General features: G+C 52.6%; 1 protein-coding gene across 1 annotated transcript; it reads right to left on the minus strand.

Annotated features, from left to right (window-relative positions):
• Positions 1-392: 392 nt before the first annotated feature.
• Positions 393-19290, minus strand: LOC135535964 (kinesin-like protein KIF13B). The gene is made up of 11 exons (XM_064962366.1): positions 19147-19290; positions 15881-15972; positions 13881-14054; positions 10735-10892; positions 7891-8023; positions 6107-6256; positions 4886-4985; positions 4067-4193; positions 3930-3985; positions 983-1100; positions 393-713 (listed from the first exon to the last, which is right to left on the minus strand). The coding sequence occupies exons 2-11, from the start codon at positions 15890-15892 to the stop codon at positions 662-664; spliced, it is 1080 nt and encodes a 359-aa protein (XP_064818438.1). The 5' UTR covers positions 15893-15972; positions 19147-19290; the 3' UTR covers positions 393-661.
• Between the last annotated feature and the right edge of the window lie 312 nt (positions 19291-19602).

Below are 19602 nucleotides of genomic sequence, written 5' to 3' on the forward strand. Positions count from 1 at the left end.
TGTGACTCCTACCTGTCGTCCAGTGTGTGTGTGTGTGACTCCTACCTGTCGTCCAGTGTGTGTGTGTGACTCCTACCTGTCGTCCAGTGTGTGTGTGTGACTCCTACCTGTCGTCCAGTGTGTGTGTGTGACTCTACCTGTCGTCCAGTGTGTGTGTGTGTGACTCCTACCTGTCGTCCAGTGTGTGTGTGTGACTCCTACCTGTCGTCCAGTGTGTGTGTGACTCCTACCTGTCGTCCAGTGTGTGTGTGTGACTCCTACCTGTCGTCCAGTGTGTGTGTGTGACTCCTACCTGTCGTCCAGTGTGTGACTCCTACCTGTCGTCCAGTGTGTGTGACTCCACCTGTCGTCCAGTGTGTGTGACTCCTACCTGTCGTCCAGTGTGTGTGACTCCTACCTGTCGTCCAGTGTGTGTGACTCCTACCTGTAGTCCAGTGTGTGTGACTCCTACCTGTCGTCCAGTGTGTGAGACACCAACCTGTCGTCTGGTGTGTGTGTGTGACTCCTACCTGTCGTCCAGTGTGTGTGACTCCTACCTGTCGTCCAGCTAGGTTGACACAGATGCGTTTTCTGAGGACCAGCTGCATGTTAGCAGGGTGTGAGAGCTGAACTACGACCCTGACTGTCAGGTACACTCGGAGGTCAGCCGACGCGCCGCGACTCAACTGGGGACAGTCATGTACCGTAGAGTCCCACGCCGCCTCCGCACCAACCTGGGGAGGGGGATGATACATGCCTGGTTCAACATCTCGTCCCCTCGTTACTTGTGATACACCTTAAAAGGGGTCTGATAGGAATAAGCAGCTCGGCAGAGATCCCACCGGGCCCGGCAGCACCGGTTCCTACACATCGGATCCTTTCAGATCTATGACAAGTGTCTTAAGAAAATACGGGGTGTTGATTTTGACCAGGAGGTCACTACTGGTGTTAGGGCCTCAGTCGGTTTCAGCTCCAGTTTGTGTCTTTAAGACAGTTAGCTCACCTCTTCATCGGAATGTTTGACGATGTGCAGGTCAAGAACTCATCCTCATCCTCATGGTTCAGCACGGCGTCCAGACCTCCAGCCAGCGGAGCAGACAGGTTGTCCTGGAAATCATCAGCTAGAGAGAGACAGACAGAGACACAGAGAGAGAATCAGAAAGAGAGAGAGAGAGACAGAGAGAGACAGAGACACAGAGAGAGACAGAGAGACAGAGAGAGAGAGGGTTCAGAGTCAATGCCAAAAATACATCTGATTTAACCTTTATTTTGTCAATGCTGAGACCAAGGTGTCTTCATTAAGATCTTAGCTAACAGTTGATTAAATTATTCAAACATGTTTTTCTAGGCAAGACAATTTCAAGATCGACCTAAATAATTAAAAATCGACATGAGGGGGGGTCACCACCTTGGTGAAGAGGGAGCACACGGTCCGCCTTCCAAACTCTGGCGATAATCGGCAGATTAAAAATGTGTGTCAATGACTCTGCAACAGGAAGCTGCAGCATGAAAAGATCAAGCAAATCAGCCCCAGGATATATTGTTTTTAAGCAAGGCATCGAGCACATCACTAGTAGAACGTTGTTGAAGTTAAAATAAACATTCAGTAGAAGTTGACTGATCTTCCAATGAGCCAACTGGAGTCTGAATGAAGGGCAGGTAGTTGACTGATCTTCCAATGAGCCAACTGGAGTCAGAATGAAGGGCAGGTAGTTGACTGACCTTCCGATGAGCCAACTGGAGTCAGAATGAAGGGCAGGTAGTTGACTGATCTTCCAATGAGCCAACTGGAGTCTGAATGAAGGGCAGGTAGTTGACTGATCTTCCAATGAGCCAACTGGAGTCTGAATGAAGGGCAGGTAGTTGACTGATCTTCCAATGAGCCAACTGGAGTCTGAATGAAGGGCAGGTAGTTGACTGATCTTCCAATGAGCCAACTGGAGTCTGAATGAAGGGCAGGTAGTTGACTGATCTTCCAATGAGCCAACTGGAGTCTGAATGAGGGGCAGGCAGTTGACTGATCTTCCAATGAGCCAACTGGAGTCTGAATGAGGGTCAGGCAGTTGACTGGCTGGCTGACCAGGGTCAATTAAAACACAGTTTCTTTCGAATAAAAAGCCTACCAAAATAAAATGCTTTTTCAAAGCATCACTTCTCATTTCTTTCAGTACTGATGCCAGTCTGACAACTTTCTTAGGCAGGGAAGGAGAAGAATTTCCATGCTTCAGTTCATTAAACAGTTTAGAAAATGTAGATGAACCTGCAGCAGTCAGATAGAAATTAGAAAATAGAGTAGCTTGATTTAGCTTTCTTAACTGAGGAGGCACACCTCTCTCTTAATTGAAGAGGCACACCGATTTCTTAATTGAGGAGGCACACCTCTCTCTTAATTGAAGAGGCACACCTCTCTCTTAATTGAAGAGGCACACCTCTTTCTAAATTGAGGAGGCACACCTTTCTCTTAATTGAGGAGGCACACCTCTCTCTTAATTGAGGAGGCACACCTCTCTTAATTGAGGAGGCACACCTCTCTCTTAATTGAAGAGGCACACTCTCTCTTAATTGAAGAGGCACACCTCTTTCTAAATTGAGGAGGCACACCTTTCTCTTAATTGAGGAGGCACACCTCTCTCTTAATTGAGGAGGCACACCTCTCTCTTAATTGAGGAGGCACACCTCTCTCTTAATTGAGGAGGCACACCTCTCTCTTAATTGAGGAGGCACACTCTCTCTTAAGAAACTCTGGGGCGCTATTTCATTTTGGATGAAAACGTTCCCGTTTTAAACAAGATATTTTGTCACAAAAAGATGCTCGACTATGCATATAATTGATAGCTTTGGAAAGAAAACACTCTGAATTTTCCAGAACTGCAAAGATATTGTCTGTGAGTGCCCTAGAACAGGAGCTACAAGCAAAACCAAGATGAAACTGCAACCAGGAAATGAGCAGGATTTTTTGAGGCTCTGTTTTCCATTGTCTCCTTATATGGCTGTGAATGCGACAGGAATGCGCCTGCCCTATCTATCGTTTCCCCAAGGTGTCTGCAGCATTGTGACGTATTTGTAGGCATATCATTGGAAGATTGACCATAAGAGACTACATTTTCCAGGTGTCCGCCCGGTGTCCTCCTTCGAAATTGGTGCGTCATTTTCAGCTGCTGGTATTTTTCCATGGGATTCTGAGGGGAAAGCAGGCTTCCACGAACGGCATATCAATGAAGAGATATGTGAAAAAACACCTTGAGGATTGATTCTAAACAACGTTTGCCATGTTTCGGTCGATATTATGGAGTTAATTCGGAAAAAGTTTGACGTTTTGGTGACTGAATTTTCGGTTCGTTTCGGTAGCCAAATGTGATGTACAAAACGGAGCGATTTCTCCTACACAAAGATTCTTTCAGGAAAAACTGAACATTTGCTATGTAACTGAGAGTCTCCTCATTGAAAACATCTGAAGTTCTTCAAAGGTAAATTATTTTATTTATTTGGTTTTTGTGAAAATGTTGCGTGCTAAATGCTACGCAAAATGCTAAGCTAGCTTGCAATACTCTTACACAAATGCTTGATTTGCTATGGTTCAAAACCATATTTTGAAAATCTGAGATGACAGTGTTGTTAAGAAAAGGCTAAGCTTGAGAGCAGGCATATTATTTTCATTTCATTTGCGATTTTCAGAAATCGTTAACGTTGCGTTATGCTAATGAGCCTGAGGCTGTATTCACGATCCCGGATCCGGGATGGGTAGTATCAAGAGGTTAATTGAGGAGGCACACCTATTTCTTAATTGAGGAGGCACACCCATTTCTAAATTGAGGAGGCACACCTATTTCTTAACTGCCTGAAATGCTGCCAATTAGTTTTTCTAACATGAAGAAGGGAGAATGAAGAAGGGAAAGAGTGAAGGAGAGAGGAAAAGAGAGAAGGGAAGAGGAGAAAAGAGCAGAACGTACCACTAAGGTCCAGGAAGAGGACAGGAATGTGAGTCTCCATCCCAGGAACAGGGACTCTGGAATAGGGGAAATTAACCAATCAGAACACTGGGAGCTCACAGCTACACCCCCCCCTCCCCAACACACACACCCTCTACCTCTCTGCGGGGGCTCCAGGGATCCCGCTACCAGCCGAAGGTAACAGGACGGCGTTACGTTCCTCTGTCAGGGTCAAACGCCACTCTAACAGCTGGGCCTCCCTCTCCACGTCATCCTCTGACTTATCTACACACACACACACACACACACACACACACACACACACACACTGATTATAGTCTTGTCAAACTGCTCAACAGAAAGCTCCAGACAGAGCAATCAGACAGAGGCTTTGAATATGACTGGACTTGAGACAGCAGTCAGGAGGACAGGTCATCAATACGCTCGGTGTGTAATGTAGTGTGTGTCGTGAGGAGGTCATCAATACGCTCGGTGTGTAATGTAGTGTGTGTCGTGAGGAGGTCATCAATACGCTCGGTGTGTAATGTAGTGTGTGTCGTGAGGAGGTCATCAATACGCTCGGTGTGTAATGTAGTGTGTGTCGTGAGGAGGTCATCAATACGCTCGGTGTGTAATGTAGTGTGTGTCGTGAGGAGGTCATCAATACGCTCGGTGTGTAATGTAGTGTGTGTCGTGAAGAGGTCATCAATCACGCTCGGTGTGTAATGTAGTGTGTGTCGTGAGGGGAGGTCATCAATACGCTCGGTGTGTAATGTAGTGTGTGTCGTGAGGAGGTCATCAATACGCTCGGTGTGTAATGTAGTGTGTGTCGTGAGGAGGTCATCAATACGCTCGGTGTGTAATGTAGTGTGTGTCGTGAGGAGGTCATCAATACGCTCGGTGTGTAATGTAGTGTGTGTCGTGAGGAGGTCATCAATACGCTCGGTGTGTAATGTAGTGTGTTTGTCAGGGCTCACCGGGCTTTTGGACCATCTTCTGCAGGTGCTGGTCCAGGTACTCTTGTCTCGTAGTGAGAGTGGTCAGCCATTGGTCCCTCAACCTCTCCAGATCAACTTCCTGCAGACACACACACACACACACCAGCTCTATCCCTCCTATATAGATAGTCTTCTCCTACAGACTCAAACCTCAGCCCTGGTACTATCTGAACTTATCCAATAAGAACAACATTTCTGTTGTTTCGGTACGGTGTGCCCAACTGAAAAAAACCTGTGACTACTTTCCTCAACTCAACTCACGGGGAGAATCTCCTCCTCCACTCCACTCACGGGGAGAATCTCCTCCTTCACTCAACTCACGGGGAGAATCTCCTCCGCCCTCCACTCAACTCACGGGGAGAATCTCCTCCTCCACTCCACTCACGGGGAGAATCTCCTCCTCCACTCCACTCACGGGGAGAATCTCCTCCGTCCTCAACTCACGGGGAGAATCTCCTCCTCAACTCAACTCACGGGGAGAATCTCCTCCTCAACTCAACTCACGGGGAGAATCTCCTCCGTCCTCAACTCACGGGGAGAATCTCCTCCTTCACTCCACTCACGGGGAGAATCTCCTCCTCCACTCAACTCACGGGGAGAATCTCCTCCTCCACTCAACTCACGGGGAGAATCTCCTCCTCAACTCAACTCACGGGGAGAATCTCCTCCTCAACTCAACTCACGGGGAGAATCTCCTCCTCAACTCAACTCACGGGGAGAATCTCCTCCTCAACTCAACTCACGGGAGAATCTCCTCCTCAACTCAACTCACGGGAGAATCTCCTCCTCAACTCAACTCACGGGAGAATCTCCTCCTCCACTCAACTCACGGGGAGAATCTCCTCCTCCACTCAACTCACGGGGAGAATCTCCTCCTCAACTCAACTCACGGGGAGAATCTCCTCCTCCACTCAACTCACGGGGAGAATCTCCTCCGTCCTCAACTCACGGGGAGAATCTCCTCCGCCCTCCACTCAACTCACGGGGAGAATCTCCTCCTCCACTCAACTCACGGGGAGAATCTCCTCCGCCCTCCACTCAACTCACGGGGAGAATCTCCTCCGCCCTCCACTCAACTCACGGGGAGAATCTCCTCCGCCCTCCACTCAACTCACGGGGAGGACACGAGGAGTCAAGGAAATACAATTGAGGTTCTCCCAATGTCTCAGACTACCATAAACTGATTCCAATCCGTGTTACCTGATAGCTGTCCATGTCCTCATCCGAAGGGCGGGCCTGCCGAACTTCCACGTTGCCGATGGAAACAGAGAGGATTTTTGTGGCAATGAGAGGCATGGTGCCCGAGTCCTTAACGGACCGGACCACCACCTGAACACGACGAGACTGGCCCTGGGAAGGAGGAGACAGGGATCAGGTTAGAGACTGGCCCTGGGGAGGGGGAGACAGGGATCAGGTTAGAGACTGGCCCTGGGGAGGGGGAGACAGGGATCAGGTTACATACTGGCCCTGGGGAGGGGGAGACAGGGATCAGGTTAGAGACTGGCCCTGGGGAGGAGGAGACAGGGATCAGGTTAGAGACTGGCCCTGGGGAGGGGGAGACAGGGATCAGGTTACATACTGGCCCTGGGAAGGAGGAGACAGGGTTCAGGTTAGAGACTGGCCCTGGGGAGGAGGAGACAGGGATCAGGTTAGAGACTGGCCCTGGGGAGGAGGAGACAGGGTTCAGGTTAGAGACTGGCCCTGGGGGAAGGAGGAGACAGGGTTCAGGTTACATACTGGCCCTGGGGAGGGGAGACAGGGATCAGGTTAGAGACTGGCCCTGGGGAGGGGGAGACAGGGTTCAGGTTAGAGACTGGCCCTAGGGAGGAGACAGGGTTCAGGTTACATACTGGCCCTGGGGAGGGGAGACAGGGATCAGGTTAGAGACTGGCCCTGGGGAGGGGGAGACAGGGATCAGGTTAGAGACTGGCCCTGGGGAAGGGAGACAGGGTTCAGGTTAGAGACTGGCCCTGGGGAAGGGGACAGGGATCAGGTTAGAGACTGGCCCTGGGGAGGGGAGACAGGGTTCAGGTTACATACTGGCCCTGGGGAGGGGAGACAGGGTTCAGGTTAGAGACTGGCCCTGGGGAGGGAGACAGGGTTCAGGTTACATACTGGCCCTGGGGAGGGGGAGACAGGATCAGGTTAGAGACTGGCCCTGGGGAGGGGGAGACAGGGATCAGGTTAGAGACTGGCCCTGGGGAGGGGGAGACAGGGATCAGGTTAGAGACTGGCCCTGGGGAGGGGGAGACAGGGTTCAGGTTAGAGACTGGCCCTGGGGAGGGGGACAGGGTTCAGGTTAGAGACTGGCCCTGGGGAGGAGGAGACAGGGTTCAGGTTAGAGACTGGCCCTGGGGAGGGGGAGACAGGGTTCAGGTTACAGACTGGCCCTGGGGAGGGAGACAGGGTTCAGGTTACAGACTGGCCCTGGGGAGGGGGAGACAGGGATCAGGTTAGAGACTGGCCCTGGGGAGGGGGAGACAGGGTTCAGGTTAGAGACTGGCCCTGGGGAGGAGGAGACAGGGTTCAGGTTAGAGACTGGCCCTGGGGAGGTGGAGACAGGGTTCAGGTTAGAGACTGGCCCTGGGGAGGTGGAGACAGGGTTCAGGTTACAGACTGGCCCTGGGGAGGAGGAGACAGGGTTCAGGTTAGAGACTGGCCCTGGGGAGGTGGAGACAGGGATCAGGTTAGAGACTGGCCCTGGGGAGGTGGAGACAGGGTTCAGGTTACAGACTGGCCCTGGGGAGGAGGAGACAGGGTTCAGGTTAGAGACTGGCCCTGGGGAGGGGGAGACAGGGATCAGGTTAGAGACTGGCCCTGGGGAGGGAGACAGGGTTCAGGTTAGAGACTGGCCCTGCAGGGATCACAGACTTTTCCTACTAAACATCTAGTATACATCAAATAAAACAAGTCTTGCAGACACTCCCAAGAGGTCGCGCCAAAACACAGTGTCCTGTACTGCACACAGAAAACAAGCTACCGACCTGTCTGAGCTGGAAGAGGCCCCCAGTGCCGACGTCCTTGGGTGGTAGGACCTCTACAGGGGTGAACTCTCCTGCTTCATTCAGCTCCAACACCTGAACCCACAGCTCTAATCTACGAGTCACCTCACTCCACCTGGTCTCACACACACACACACACACACACTGGTTATATACCCACCCACACCTCCACCTGGTTATATACCCACCCACAGCTCCACCTGGTTATATACCCACCCACAGCTCCACCTGGTTATATACCCACCCACAGCTCCACCTGGTGATATACCAGCCCACAGCTCCACCTGGTAATATACCAACCCACAGCTCCACCTGGTGATATACCAACCCACACCTCCACCTGGTTATACACCCACCCACACCTCCACCTGGTTATACACCCACCCACAGCTCCACCTGGTGATATACCAACCCACACCTCCACCTGGTTATATACCAACCCACAGCTCCACCTGGTTATATACCCACCCACACCTCCACCTGGTTATACACCCACCCACACCTCCACCTGGTTATACACCAACCCACACCTCCAGTCACCTGGTTATACACCAACCCACACCTCCAGTCACCTGGTTATATACCAACCCACAGCTCCAGTCACCTGGTTATATACCAACCCACATCTCCAGTCACCTGGTTATATACCAACCCACAGCTCCACCTGGTTATATACCCACCCACACCACCAGTCACCTGGTTGTATACCAACCCACAGCTCCACCTGGTTGTATACCAACCCACACCTCCACCTGGTTGAATACCAACCCACACCACCACCTGGTTATATACCAACCCACACCTCCACCTGGTTATACACCCACCCACACCTCCACCTGGTTATATACCAACCCACACCTCCACCTGGTTATATACCAACCCACACCTCCACCTGGTTATACAACAACCCACAGCTCCACCTGGTTATATACCAACCCACAGCTCCACCTGGTTAAACACCAACCCACAGCTCCAGTCACCTGCCTCCACCTGGTTATATACCAACCCACAGCTCCACCTGGTTATATACCAACCCACAGCTCCACCTGGTTAAACACCAACCCACAGCTCCAGTCACCTGCCTCCACCTGGTTATATACAAACCCACAGCTCCACCTGGTTAAACACCAACCCACAGCTCCACCTGGTTATACACCAACCCACAGCTCCACCTGGTTATATACCAACCCACAGCTCCACCTGGTTAAACACCAACCCACAGCTCCAGTCACCTGCCTCCACCTGGTTATATACAAACCCACAGCTCCACCTGGTTAAACACCAACCCACAGCTCCACCTGGTTAAACACCAACCCACAGCTCCACCTGGTTATATACCAACCCACAGCTCCAGTCACCTGCCTCCACCTGGTTATACACCAACCCAGTAGTTGAATCGTCTTCATGTATTGTTTTTCTGTGTGATCCTGTTTGCAAACCACATGTCCTTTTTGGATACCCATCCTTCCCTCTCCCCCAGGGCAGAATACTGTACCCCTCTCTGAGTTTCCACCTCCTCCCCCACCCCTCTACCCTTCTAGCCCCACCCCGCTACCCTTCTAGCCCCACCCCCTCTATCCCTACCAGCCTACCCTGCCACCCCTACCAGTTTACCCCAACCAGCATACCCCTCTACCTAAACCCTCCACCCCTACCAGCCGACCCCTCTACGAGCCAACCCCTCTATCCCCAACAGCCGACCCCGCTACCCCTACCAGTTTACCCCTATCGGCCTACACCTCTTCCCCCAGCCAGCCTACCCCTCTTCCCCCAGCCACCCAGCCCACCCCTCTTCCCCCAACCAGCCAGCCCACCCCTCTTCCCCCAACCAGCCAGCCCACCCCCTCTTCCCCCAACCAGCCAGCCCACCCCTCTTCCCCCAACCAGCCAGCCTACCCCTCTTCCCCCAACCAGCCAGCCCACCCCTCTTCCCCCAACCACCCAGCCTACCCCTCTTCCCCCAACCAGCCAGCCCACCCCCTCTTCCCCCAGCCAGCCAGCCAGCCAGCCTACCCCTCTTCCCCCAGCCAGCCAGCCAGCCTACCCCTCTTCCCCAGCCAGCCAGCCTACCCCTCTTCCCAAACCAGCCAGCCAGCCTACCCCTCTTCCCCAAACCAGCCAGCCAGCCTACCCCCTCTTCCCCCAGCCAGCCAGCCAGCCCACCCCCTCTTCCCCCAGCCAGCCAGCCAGCCAGCCTACCCCTCTTCCCCCAGCCAGCCAGCCAGCCTACCCCTCTTCCCCAGCCAGCCAGCCAGCCAGCCTACCCCTCTTCCCCAAACCAGCCAGCCAGCCTACCCCTCTTCCCCAAACCAGCCAGCCAGCCAGCCTACCCCCTCTTCCCCCAGCCAGCCAGCCAGCCTACCCCTCTTCCCCCAGCCAGCCAGCCAGCCTACCCCCTCTTCCCCCAACCAGCCAGCCAGCCTACCCCTCTTCCCCAAACCAGCCAGCCAGCCTACCCCTCTTCCCCAGCCAGCCAGCCAGCCTACCCCCTCTTCCCCCAGCCAGCCAGCCAGCCTACCCCCTCTTCCCCCAGCCAGCCAGCCAGCCTACCCCTCTTCCCCAAACCAGCCAGCCTACCCCCTCTTCCCCCAGCCAGCCAGCCAGCCTACCCCCTCTTCCCCCAGCCAGCCAGCCAGCCAGCCTACCCCTCTTCCCCCAACCAGCCAGCCAGCCTACCCCCTCTTCCCCCCAACCAGCCCACCCCCTCTTCCCCCAGCCAGCCAGCCAGCCTACCCCCTCTTCCCCAGCCAGCCAGCCAACCTACCCCTCTTCCCCCAGCCAGCCAGCCAACCTACCCCTCTTCCCCCAGCCAGCCAGCCAACCTACCTCTCTCTGAGGGTTCGTGTCTTGGCCTGAATGACTCCCAGATCCCAGAGAGCCAGGTTCCTGCGGTGGTTGACCTGCTTATGTCCGAATACCTCGATGGCCACTGCCCCCTCCGCCACAAACTCCACAAACTCCTCGGACACACAGACCTCCATCTCCTGGGAACAAACAGAGCACACAAAAAGGCACATGAGACAAACACTGGACCCACAATCACTCCCATTCTGTCAGATTATGAGATCCAACTCAGCTCCGAAGCCACGTATGTCACTTTGCTCTGGAAACGCTCTCAAAATGTTTTGGCTTTTCCAAAAAAAATTCATGGTTGAAGGATTCCCAGAATCAGGGAGAATACAGAACAAGCTGCAAGTTTCCGGGTTTTGAGTTGGTGTGTCTGTCCTAGCAAGTCTGGTTGTACACAGAACAAGAGCCATACAAATGTCTGGAGGGATTAGTATCTGCACGGCCTCCGTGTTTCCCAGGAGACGAGCCACGGCCTCCGTGTTTCCCAGGAGACGAGCCAGGGCCTCCGTGTTTCCCAGGAGACGAGCCACGGCCTCCGTGTTTCCCAGGAGACGAGCCACGGCCTCCGTGTTTCCCAGGAGACAGCCACGGCCTCCGTGTTTCCCAGGAGACGAGCCACGGCCTCCGTGTTTCCCAGGAGACGAGCCACGGCCTCCGTGTTTCCCAGGAGACGAGCCACGGCCTCCGTGTTTCCCAGGAGACGAGCCAGGGCCTCCGTGTTTCCCAGGAGACGAGCCAGGGCCTCCGTGTTTCCCAGGAGACGAGCCAGGGCCTCCGTGTTTCCCAGGAGACGAGCCAGGGCCTCCGTGTTTCCCAGGAGACGAGCCAGGGCCTCCGTGTTCCCAGGAGACGAGCCAGGGCCTCCGTGTTTCCCAGGAGACGAGCCAGGGCCTCCGTGTTTCCCAGGAGACGAGCCAGGGCCTCCGTGTTTCCCAGGGACGAGCCAGGGCCTCCGTGTTTCCCAGGAGACGAGCCAGGGCCTCCGTGTTTCCCAGGAGACGAGCCACGGCCTCCGTGTTTCCCAGGAGACGAGCCACGGCCTCCGTGTTTCCCAGGAGACGAGCCACGGCCTCCGTGTTTCCCAGGAGACGAGCCAGGGCCTCCGTGTTTCCCAGGAGACGAGCCACGGCCTCCGTGTTTCCCAGGAGACGAGCCAGGGCCTCCGTGTTTCCCAGGAGACGAGCCAGGGCCTCCGTGTTTCCCAGGAGACGAGCCAGGGCCTCCGTGTTTCCCAGGAGACGAGCCACGGCCTCCGTGTTTCCCAGGAGACGAGCCAGGGCCTCCGTGTTTCCCAGGAGACGAGCCACGGCCTCCGTGTTTCCCAGGAGACGAGCCACGGCCTCCGTGTTTCCCAGGAGACGAGCCACGGCCTCCGTGTTTCCCAGGAGACGAGCCAGGGCCTCCGTGTTTCCCAGGAGACGAGCCACGGCCTCCGTGTTTCCCAGGAGACGAGCCAGGGCCTCCGTGTTTCCCAGGAGACGAGCCACGGCCTCCGTGTTTCCCAGGAGACGAGCCACGGCCTCCGTGTTTCCCAGGAGACGAGCCAGGGCCTCCGTGTTTCCCAGGAGACGAGCCAGGGCCTCCGTGTTTCCCAGGAGACGAGCCACGGCCTCCGTGTTTCCCAGGAGACGAGCCACGGCCTCCGTGTTTCCCAGGAGACGAGCCACGGCCTCCGTGTTTCCCAGGAGACGAGCCAGGGCCTCCGTGTTTCCCAGGAGACGAGCCAGGGCCTCCGTGTTTCCCAGGAGACGAGCCAGGGCCTCCGTGTTTCCCAGGAGACGAGCCAGGGCCTCCGTGTCTCCCAGGAGACGAGCCAGGGCCTCCGTGTCTCCCAGGAGACGAGCCAGGGCCTCCGTGTTTCCCAGGAGACGAGCCAGGGCCTCCGTGTTTCCCAGGAGACGAGCCAGGGCCTCCGTGTTTCCCAGGAGACGAGCCAGGGCCTCCGTGTTTCCCAGGAGACGAGCCAGGGCCTCCGTGTTTCCCAGGAGACGAGCCAGGGCCTCCGTGTTTCCCAGGAGACGAGCCAGGGCCTCCGTGTTTCCCAGGAGACGAGCCAGGGCCTCCGTGTTTCCCAGGAGACGAGCCAGGGCCTCCGTGTTTCCCAGGAGACGAGCCAGGGCCTCCGTGTTTCCCAGGAGACGAGCCAGGGCCTCCGTGTTTCCCAGGAGACGAGCCACGGCCTCCGTGTTTCCCAGGAGACGAGCCACGGCCTCCGTGTTTCCCAGGAGACGAGCCACGGCCTCCGTGTTTCCCAGGAGACGAGCCAGGGCCTCCGTGTTTCCCAGGAGACGAGCCACGGCCTCCGTGTTTCCCAGGAGACGAGCCAGGGCCTCCGTGTTTCCCAGGAGACGAGCCAGGGCCTCCGTGTTTCCCAGGAGACGAGCCAGGGCCTCCGTGTTTCCCAGGAGACGAGCCACGGCCTCCGTGTTTCCCAGGAGACGAGCCAGGGCCTCCGTGTTTCCCAGGAGACGAGCCACGGCCTCCGTGTTTCCCAGGAGACGAGCCACGGCCTCCGTGTTTCCCAGGAGACGAGCCCCGGCCTCCGTGTTTCCCAGGAGACGAGCCAGGGCCTCCGTGTTTCCCAGGAGACGAGCCACGGCCTCCGTGTTTCCCAGGAGACGAGCCAGGGCCTCCGTGTTTCCCAGGAGACGAGCCACGGCCTCCGTGTTTCCCAGGAGACGAGCCACGGCCTCCGTGTTTCCCAGGAGACGAGCCAGGGCCTCCGTGTTTCCCAGGAGACGAGCCAGGGCCTCCGTGTTTCCCAGGAGACGAGCCACGGCCTCCGTGTTTCCCAGGAGACGAGCCCACGGCCTCCGTGTTTCCCAGGAGACGAGCCAGGGCCTCCGTGTTTCCCAGGAGACGAGCCAGGGCCTCCGTGTTCCCAGGAAACGTCAGCCTCAGTGTTTGTGGTGACAGGCCTAGCCCATTGTCCCACGTTGCTTCTGTCAGCTGTACACCCAGCTTTCAGTTAGAACAAGTCTGTTTAATCAAATCTAATACGACCAACACAATATAGCACAGGACACATGCAGAAGTTTAGACTTTTCTAGACTCCTCTGCTGTCCTCTACGGCTATTCAAGGTTTCTATGCCTGTCTCTACGTGACCGAGCCACAGTCTCACCTTGCTACTGTCAAACAGCACGGTGCAGAGGGGCTCTTTGCTGATGGCTGATGGAGGTGAGGGCTCCATCTCCGGGGCGATGAACACAGGCTCATCCTGCCCCCAGAAGTGGTACTGGCAGAACACAAAGTTACCCAGGTGACGGGGAAGACCTGTAGCCTGCAGGATCCTCACCTGGACAGAGAGGAGAGGAGGAGACACTCAGAGAATACATGGACACATTCCAGAACACAGTGGCTATAGATTCTGAATGGGGCGGCAGGGTAGCCTAGTGGTTAGAATGTAGAGGCTGCAGGGTAGCCTAGTGGTTAGAGTGTAGAGGCGGCAGGGTAGCCGAGTTGTTAGAGTGTAGAGGCGGCAGGGTAACCTAGTGGTTAGAGTGTAGAGGCTGCAGGGTAGCCTAGTGGTTAGAGTGTAGAGGCGGCAGGGTAGCCTAGTGGTTAGAGTGTAGAGACGGCAGGGTAGCCTAGTGGTTAGAGCGTTGGACTAGTGACCGGAAGGTTGCAAGTTCAAATCCCCGAGCTGACAAGGTACAAATCTGTCGTTCTGCCCCTGAACAGGCAGTTAACCCACTGTTCCTAGGCCGTCATTGAAAATAAGAATTTGTTCTTAACTGTTCTTAAAAAAAGAAAAAAGAAAAAAAGAAATTCAACAAACACCCCTTCAAAAGGACAAGACAAACATTTGAAAACACTAACATATTACTGTCTATTTTAAAATCGAACCATTAGCATCCAACGATTCATTGGGTGTAAAAATGTGGTTAGGTATTGATTTTGGACTGTTTGCAGAGGACACAGCAGAGATGGCTAAATGGAAGTCAAACAGCAGACAGTCTAGTCATAAACTGTTCTCTCTGCTACCGCACGGCAAGCGGTACCGGAGCGCCAAGTCTAGGTCCAAGAGGCTTCGAAACAGCTTCTATCCCCAAGCCATCAGACTCCTGAACATCTAATCAAATGGCTACCCAGACTAGTTGCATTGTCCCCCCCTTCAACACTGCTGCTACTCTCTGTTATCATCTACGCATAGTCACTTTAATAACTCTACCCACATGTACATATTACCTCAATGACCTCGACACCGGTGCCCCCACACAGTGACTCTGTACCGTAATACCCTGTATATAGCCTCCACATTGACTCTGTACCGGTACCCCCTGTATATAGCCTCCACACGGACTCTGTACCGGTACCCCCTGTATATAGCCCCCACATTGACTCTGTACCGTAATACCCTGTATATAGCCTCCACATTGACTCTGTACCGTAATACCCTGTATATAGCCTCCACATTGACTCTGTACCGGTACCCCCTGTATATAGCCTCCACACTGACTCTGTACCGGTACCCCCTGTATATAGCCCCCACATTGACTCTGTACCGTAATACCCTGTATATAGCCTCCACATTGACTCTGTACCGTAATACCCTGTATATAGCCTCCACATTGACTCTGTACCAGTACCACCTGTATATAGCTTCCACATTGACTCTGTACCGTAATACCCTGTATATAGCCTCCACATTGACTCTGTACCGTAACACCCTGTATATAGACCACATTGACTCTGTACCGGTACCCCCTGTATATAGCCTCCACATTGACTCTGTACCGGTACCCCCTGTATATAGCCTCCACATTGACTCTGTACCGGTACCCCCTGTATATAGCCTCCACATTGACTCTGTACCGGTACCCCCTGTATATAGCCTCCACATTGACTCTGTACCGTAACACCCTGTATAAACCCCACTATTGTTATTTACTGCTGCTCTTTAATTATTTGTATTTCTTATCTCTTACATTTACATTTATTTTTAATGTTTTTTCTAAAAACTGCATTGTTGGTTAAGGGCTTGTAAGTGAAACATTTCACTGTAAGGTCTACCTACACCTGTTGTATTCGGCCGCATGTGACAAATTTAATTTTATTCATTTTTTCTCAGAACGTGCTCCAGGACCGGAGGTTTCAGTGTCTCTGTTGAAAATCTCTTACCACACACTCCATTTATGAAGTCTCTCCATCTGCAGTGGTCTCCTCCAGCCCCCGCTTCCCCGCCACACTTCTACATGGAGACGCCCTGCCACCTAACAGAGACAAAGACACACAATATCATTAACCTTTTACACTGCTGGGAATTGGCCTATATATTGAAAATGTTTCTTACAGAATAAATCTGAAAATACATAACCCATGGTAGCAATTGAAAAGGGAAACATTTTGGAGATCACAGGGAAATTATTAGACTAAAAAGGTGAGGACACAACAGTTCACCTGACAAGACTGAATTCAAACTTTACACTGTTGATTTTACATAAGACAAAGAAACAACAAGGGTTTCAGTGAGAGGACGAACTGGTTGCCCCACACCTCTCAGTTCCTAAGTCATTTCAATGCACTTTTATGACTCAAAGAAGAGTCTTCAACTATACGGTTGCTTTTTTTGCGCTCTCCTCGCTGAGTCGTCGAGGAACTAGAGCAAGGACACTTGTAGTTGTATTGTTTGAGCTCTCCTCGCTGAGTCGTCGAGGAACTAGAGCAAGGACACTTGTAGTTGTATTGTTTGCGCTCTCCTCGCTGAGTCGTCGAGGAACTAGAGCAAGGACACTTGTAGTTGTATTGTTTGGGACACAACCCAGCATCCCCACAACTGTCGTTTAGGCAATAGACCATTTATACAGCATCATTTGAAAGCTTCTTCTATGGCCAACATGACTAGCTCAGTTATAAAACATGATATTACAGTGTTGGGCTTTCACGTGTAATTCAGGGAAACAGATCATCCCATTGGTGCCCATAGAAAGCAGTCCTGAGAGGATTCAGGTGTGTGTGACACGACCAAACAGGTGTGTGTGACACGACCAAACAGGTGTGTGTGACACGACCAAACAGGTGTGTGTGACACGACCAAACAGGTGTGTGTGACACGACCAAACAGGTGTGTGTGACACGACCAAACAGGTGTGTGTGACACGACCAAACAGGTGTGTGTGACACGACCAAACAGGTGTGTGTGACACGACCAAACAGGTGTGTGTGACACGACCAAACAGGTGTGTGTGACACGACCAAACAGGCTCATTGTGTTCAGAACAACCCAGGGTATGACACCGTGTCACCACAGCTAACATAGTGATTATAAACGTTGACACTGTATATGACATTAGATTCATTATTTGTAACTGTAAAATGCACATTTGGACTCACAGGTGTTTGGTTTGTATGACATCAGAGCTGCATTTATTATAATTCTTAACAGGATTATATATATATATATTTAAATAGACTCCCCTTAAATGTACAACATTTTCCCTCACTCAGACAACATTTCTAAAGTTGGCCAATCAGTGGGACGGATCGGGGCAACTTTATGTCGAGCGAGGTGCTCAAGATCAGAATGACTGTCAATCAAAACCCAGACAGAAGAGCAGAGGCGGAGCTCTGACCTCTTCTATAGCATGTTACTGTACAGACACTGAGCTCTGACCTCATCTATAGCATGTTACTGTACAGCCACTGAGCTCTGACCTCATCTATAGCATGTTACTGTACAGACACTGAACTCTGACCTCATCTATAGCATGTTACTGTACAGACACTGAGCTCTGACCTCATCTATAGCATGTTACTGTACAGCCACTGAGCTCTGACCTCTTCTATAGCATGTTACTGTACAGCCACTGAGCTCTGACCTCATCTATAGCATGTTACTGTACAGCCACTGAGCTCTGACCTCATCTATAGCATGTTACTGTACAGCCACTGAGCTCTGACCTCATCTATAGCATGTTACTGTACAGCCACTGAACTCTGACCTCTTCTATAGCATGTTACTGTACAGCCACTGAGCTCTGACCTCATCTATAGCATGTTACTGTACAGCCACTGAGCTCTGACCTCATCTATAGCATGTTACTGTACAGCCACTGAGCTCTGACTCATCTATAGCATGTTACTGTACAGCCACTGAACTCTGACCTCTTCTATAGCATGTTACTGTACAGCCACTGAACTCTGACCTCATCTATAGCATGTTACTGTACAGCCACTGAGCTCTGACCTCATCTATAGCATGTTACTGTACAGCCACTGAGCTCTGACCTCTTCTATAGCATGTTACTGTACAGCCACTGAGCTCTGACCTCATCTATAGCATGTTACTGTACAGCCACTGAGCTCTGACCTCATCTATAGCATGTTACTGTACAGCCACTGAGCTCTGACCTCATCTATAGCATGTTACTGTACAGCCACTGAACTCTGACCTCTTCTATAGCATGTTACTGTACAGACACTGAGCTCTGACCTCATCTATAGCATGTTACTGTACAGACACTGAACTCTGACCTCTTCTATAGCATGTTACTGTACAGACACTGAGCTCTGACCTCTTCTATAGCATGTTACTGTACAGACACAGAGCTCTGACCTCATCTATAGCATGTTACTGTACAGACACTGAGCTCTAACCTCATCTATAGCATGTTACTGTACAGACACTGAGCTCTGACCTCATCTATAGCATGTTACTGTACAGACACTGAGCTCTGACCTCTTCTATAGCATGTTACTGTACAGACACTGAGCTCTAACCTCATCTATAGCATGTTACTGTACAGACACTGAGCTCTGACCTCATCTATAGCATGTTACTGTACAGCCACTGAGCTCTGACCTCTTCTATAGCATGTTACTGTACAGACACTGACCTCTGACCTCATCTATAGCATGTTACTGTACAGACACTGAGCTCTGACCTCATCTATAGCATGTTACTGTACAGACACTGAGCTCTGACCTCATCTATAGCATGTTACTGTACAGACACTGAGCTCCAAATGTAGGCATTTATGTCCAATTCTGCCATATTCAACCTGTACGAGTGTATAAGGTTAACTCATGACTGAACATTTAGTATAATTTGTCTGACATGTCACCCACGTAATCTGATTGATGACAGGCACTGCAGCATAATTCGATAGAATGAACACACACACACACACACACACACACACACACACACACACACACACACACACACACACACACACACACACACACACACACACACACACACACACACACCTCTCCCTTCTGGTTGATGATGGGTACAGCGTACTGCAGCTTAATGCGATAGAATGAACACACACACACACACACACACACACACCTCTCCCTTCTGGTTGATGATGGGTACAGCGTACTGCAGCTTAATGCGATAGAATGAACACACACACACACACGCACACACACACACACACCTCTCCCTTCTGGTTGATGATGGGTACAGCGTACTGCAGCTTGACGTCGTAGAAGAGACAGGCCAGAAACACGTTGGCCACTCCAATCAGACTGTGGTTCTCCTGCTCGTCGAAGAACGGGTCGGCACGCTTGAAGTAGGAACGCATCACCTAGACACGGGGGAGAGAGGAGGAGAGGGAGACAGGGTGAGAGGGAGACAGGGTGAGAGGGAGACAGGGTGAGAGGGAGACAGGGTGAGAGGGAGACAGGGTGAGAGGGAGAGGGAGACAGGGTGAGGCAGTAGACTTGGGCACTATCCACTTTTACAGTGCCTTGCGAAAGTATTCGGCCCCCTTGAACTTTGCGACCTTTTGCCACATTTCAGGCTTCAAACATAAAGATATAAAACTGTATTTTTTTGTGAAGAAACAACAACAAGTGGGACACAATCATGAAGTGGAACGACATTTATTGGA

This window comes from Oncorhynchus masou, unplaced genomic scaffold, assembly GCF_036934945.1.
Source record: "Oncorhynchus masou masou isolate Uvic2021 unplaced genomic scaffold, UVic_Omas_1.1 unplaced_scaffold_5388, whole genome shotgun sequence".
Lineage (NCBI taxonomy): Eukaryota > Metazoa > Chordata > Actinopteri > Salmoniformes > Salmonidae > Oncorhynchus > Oncorhynchus masou.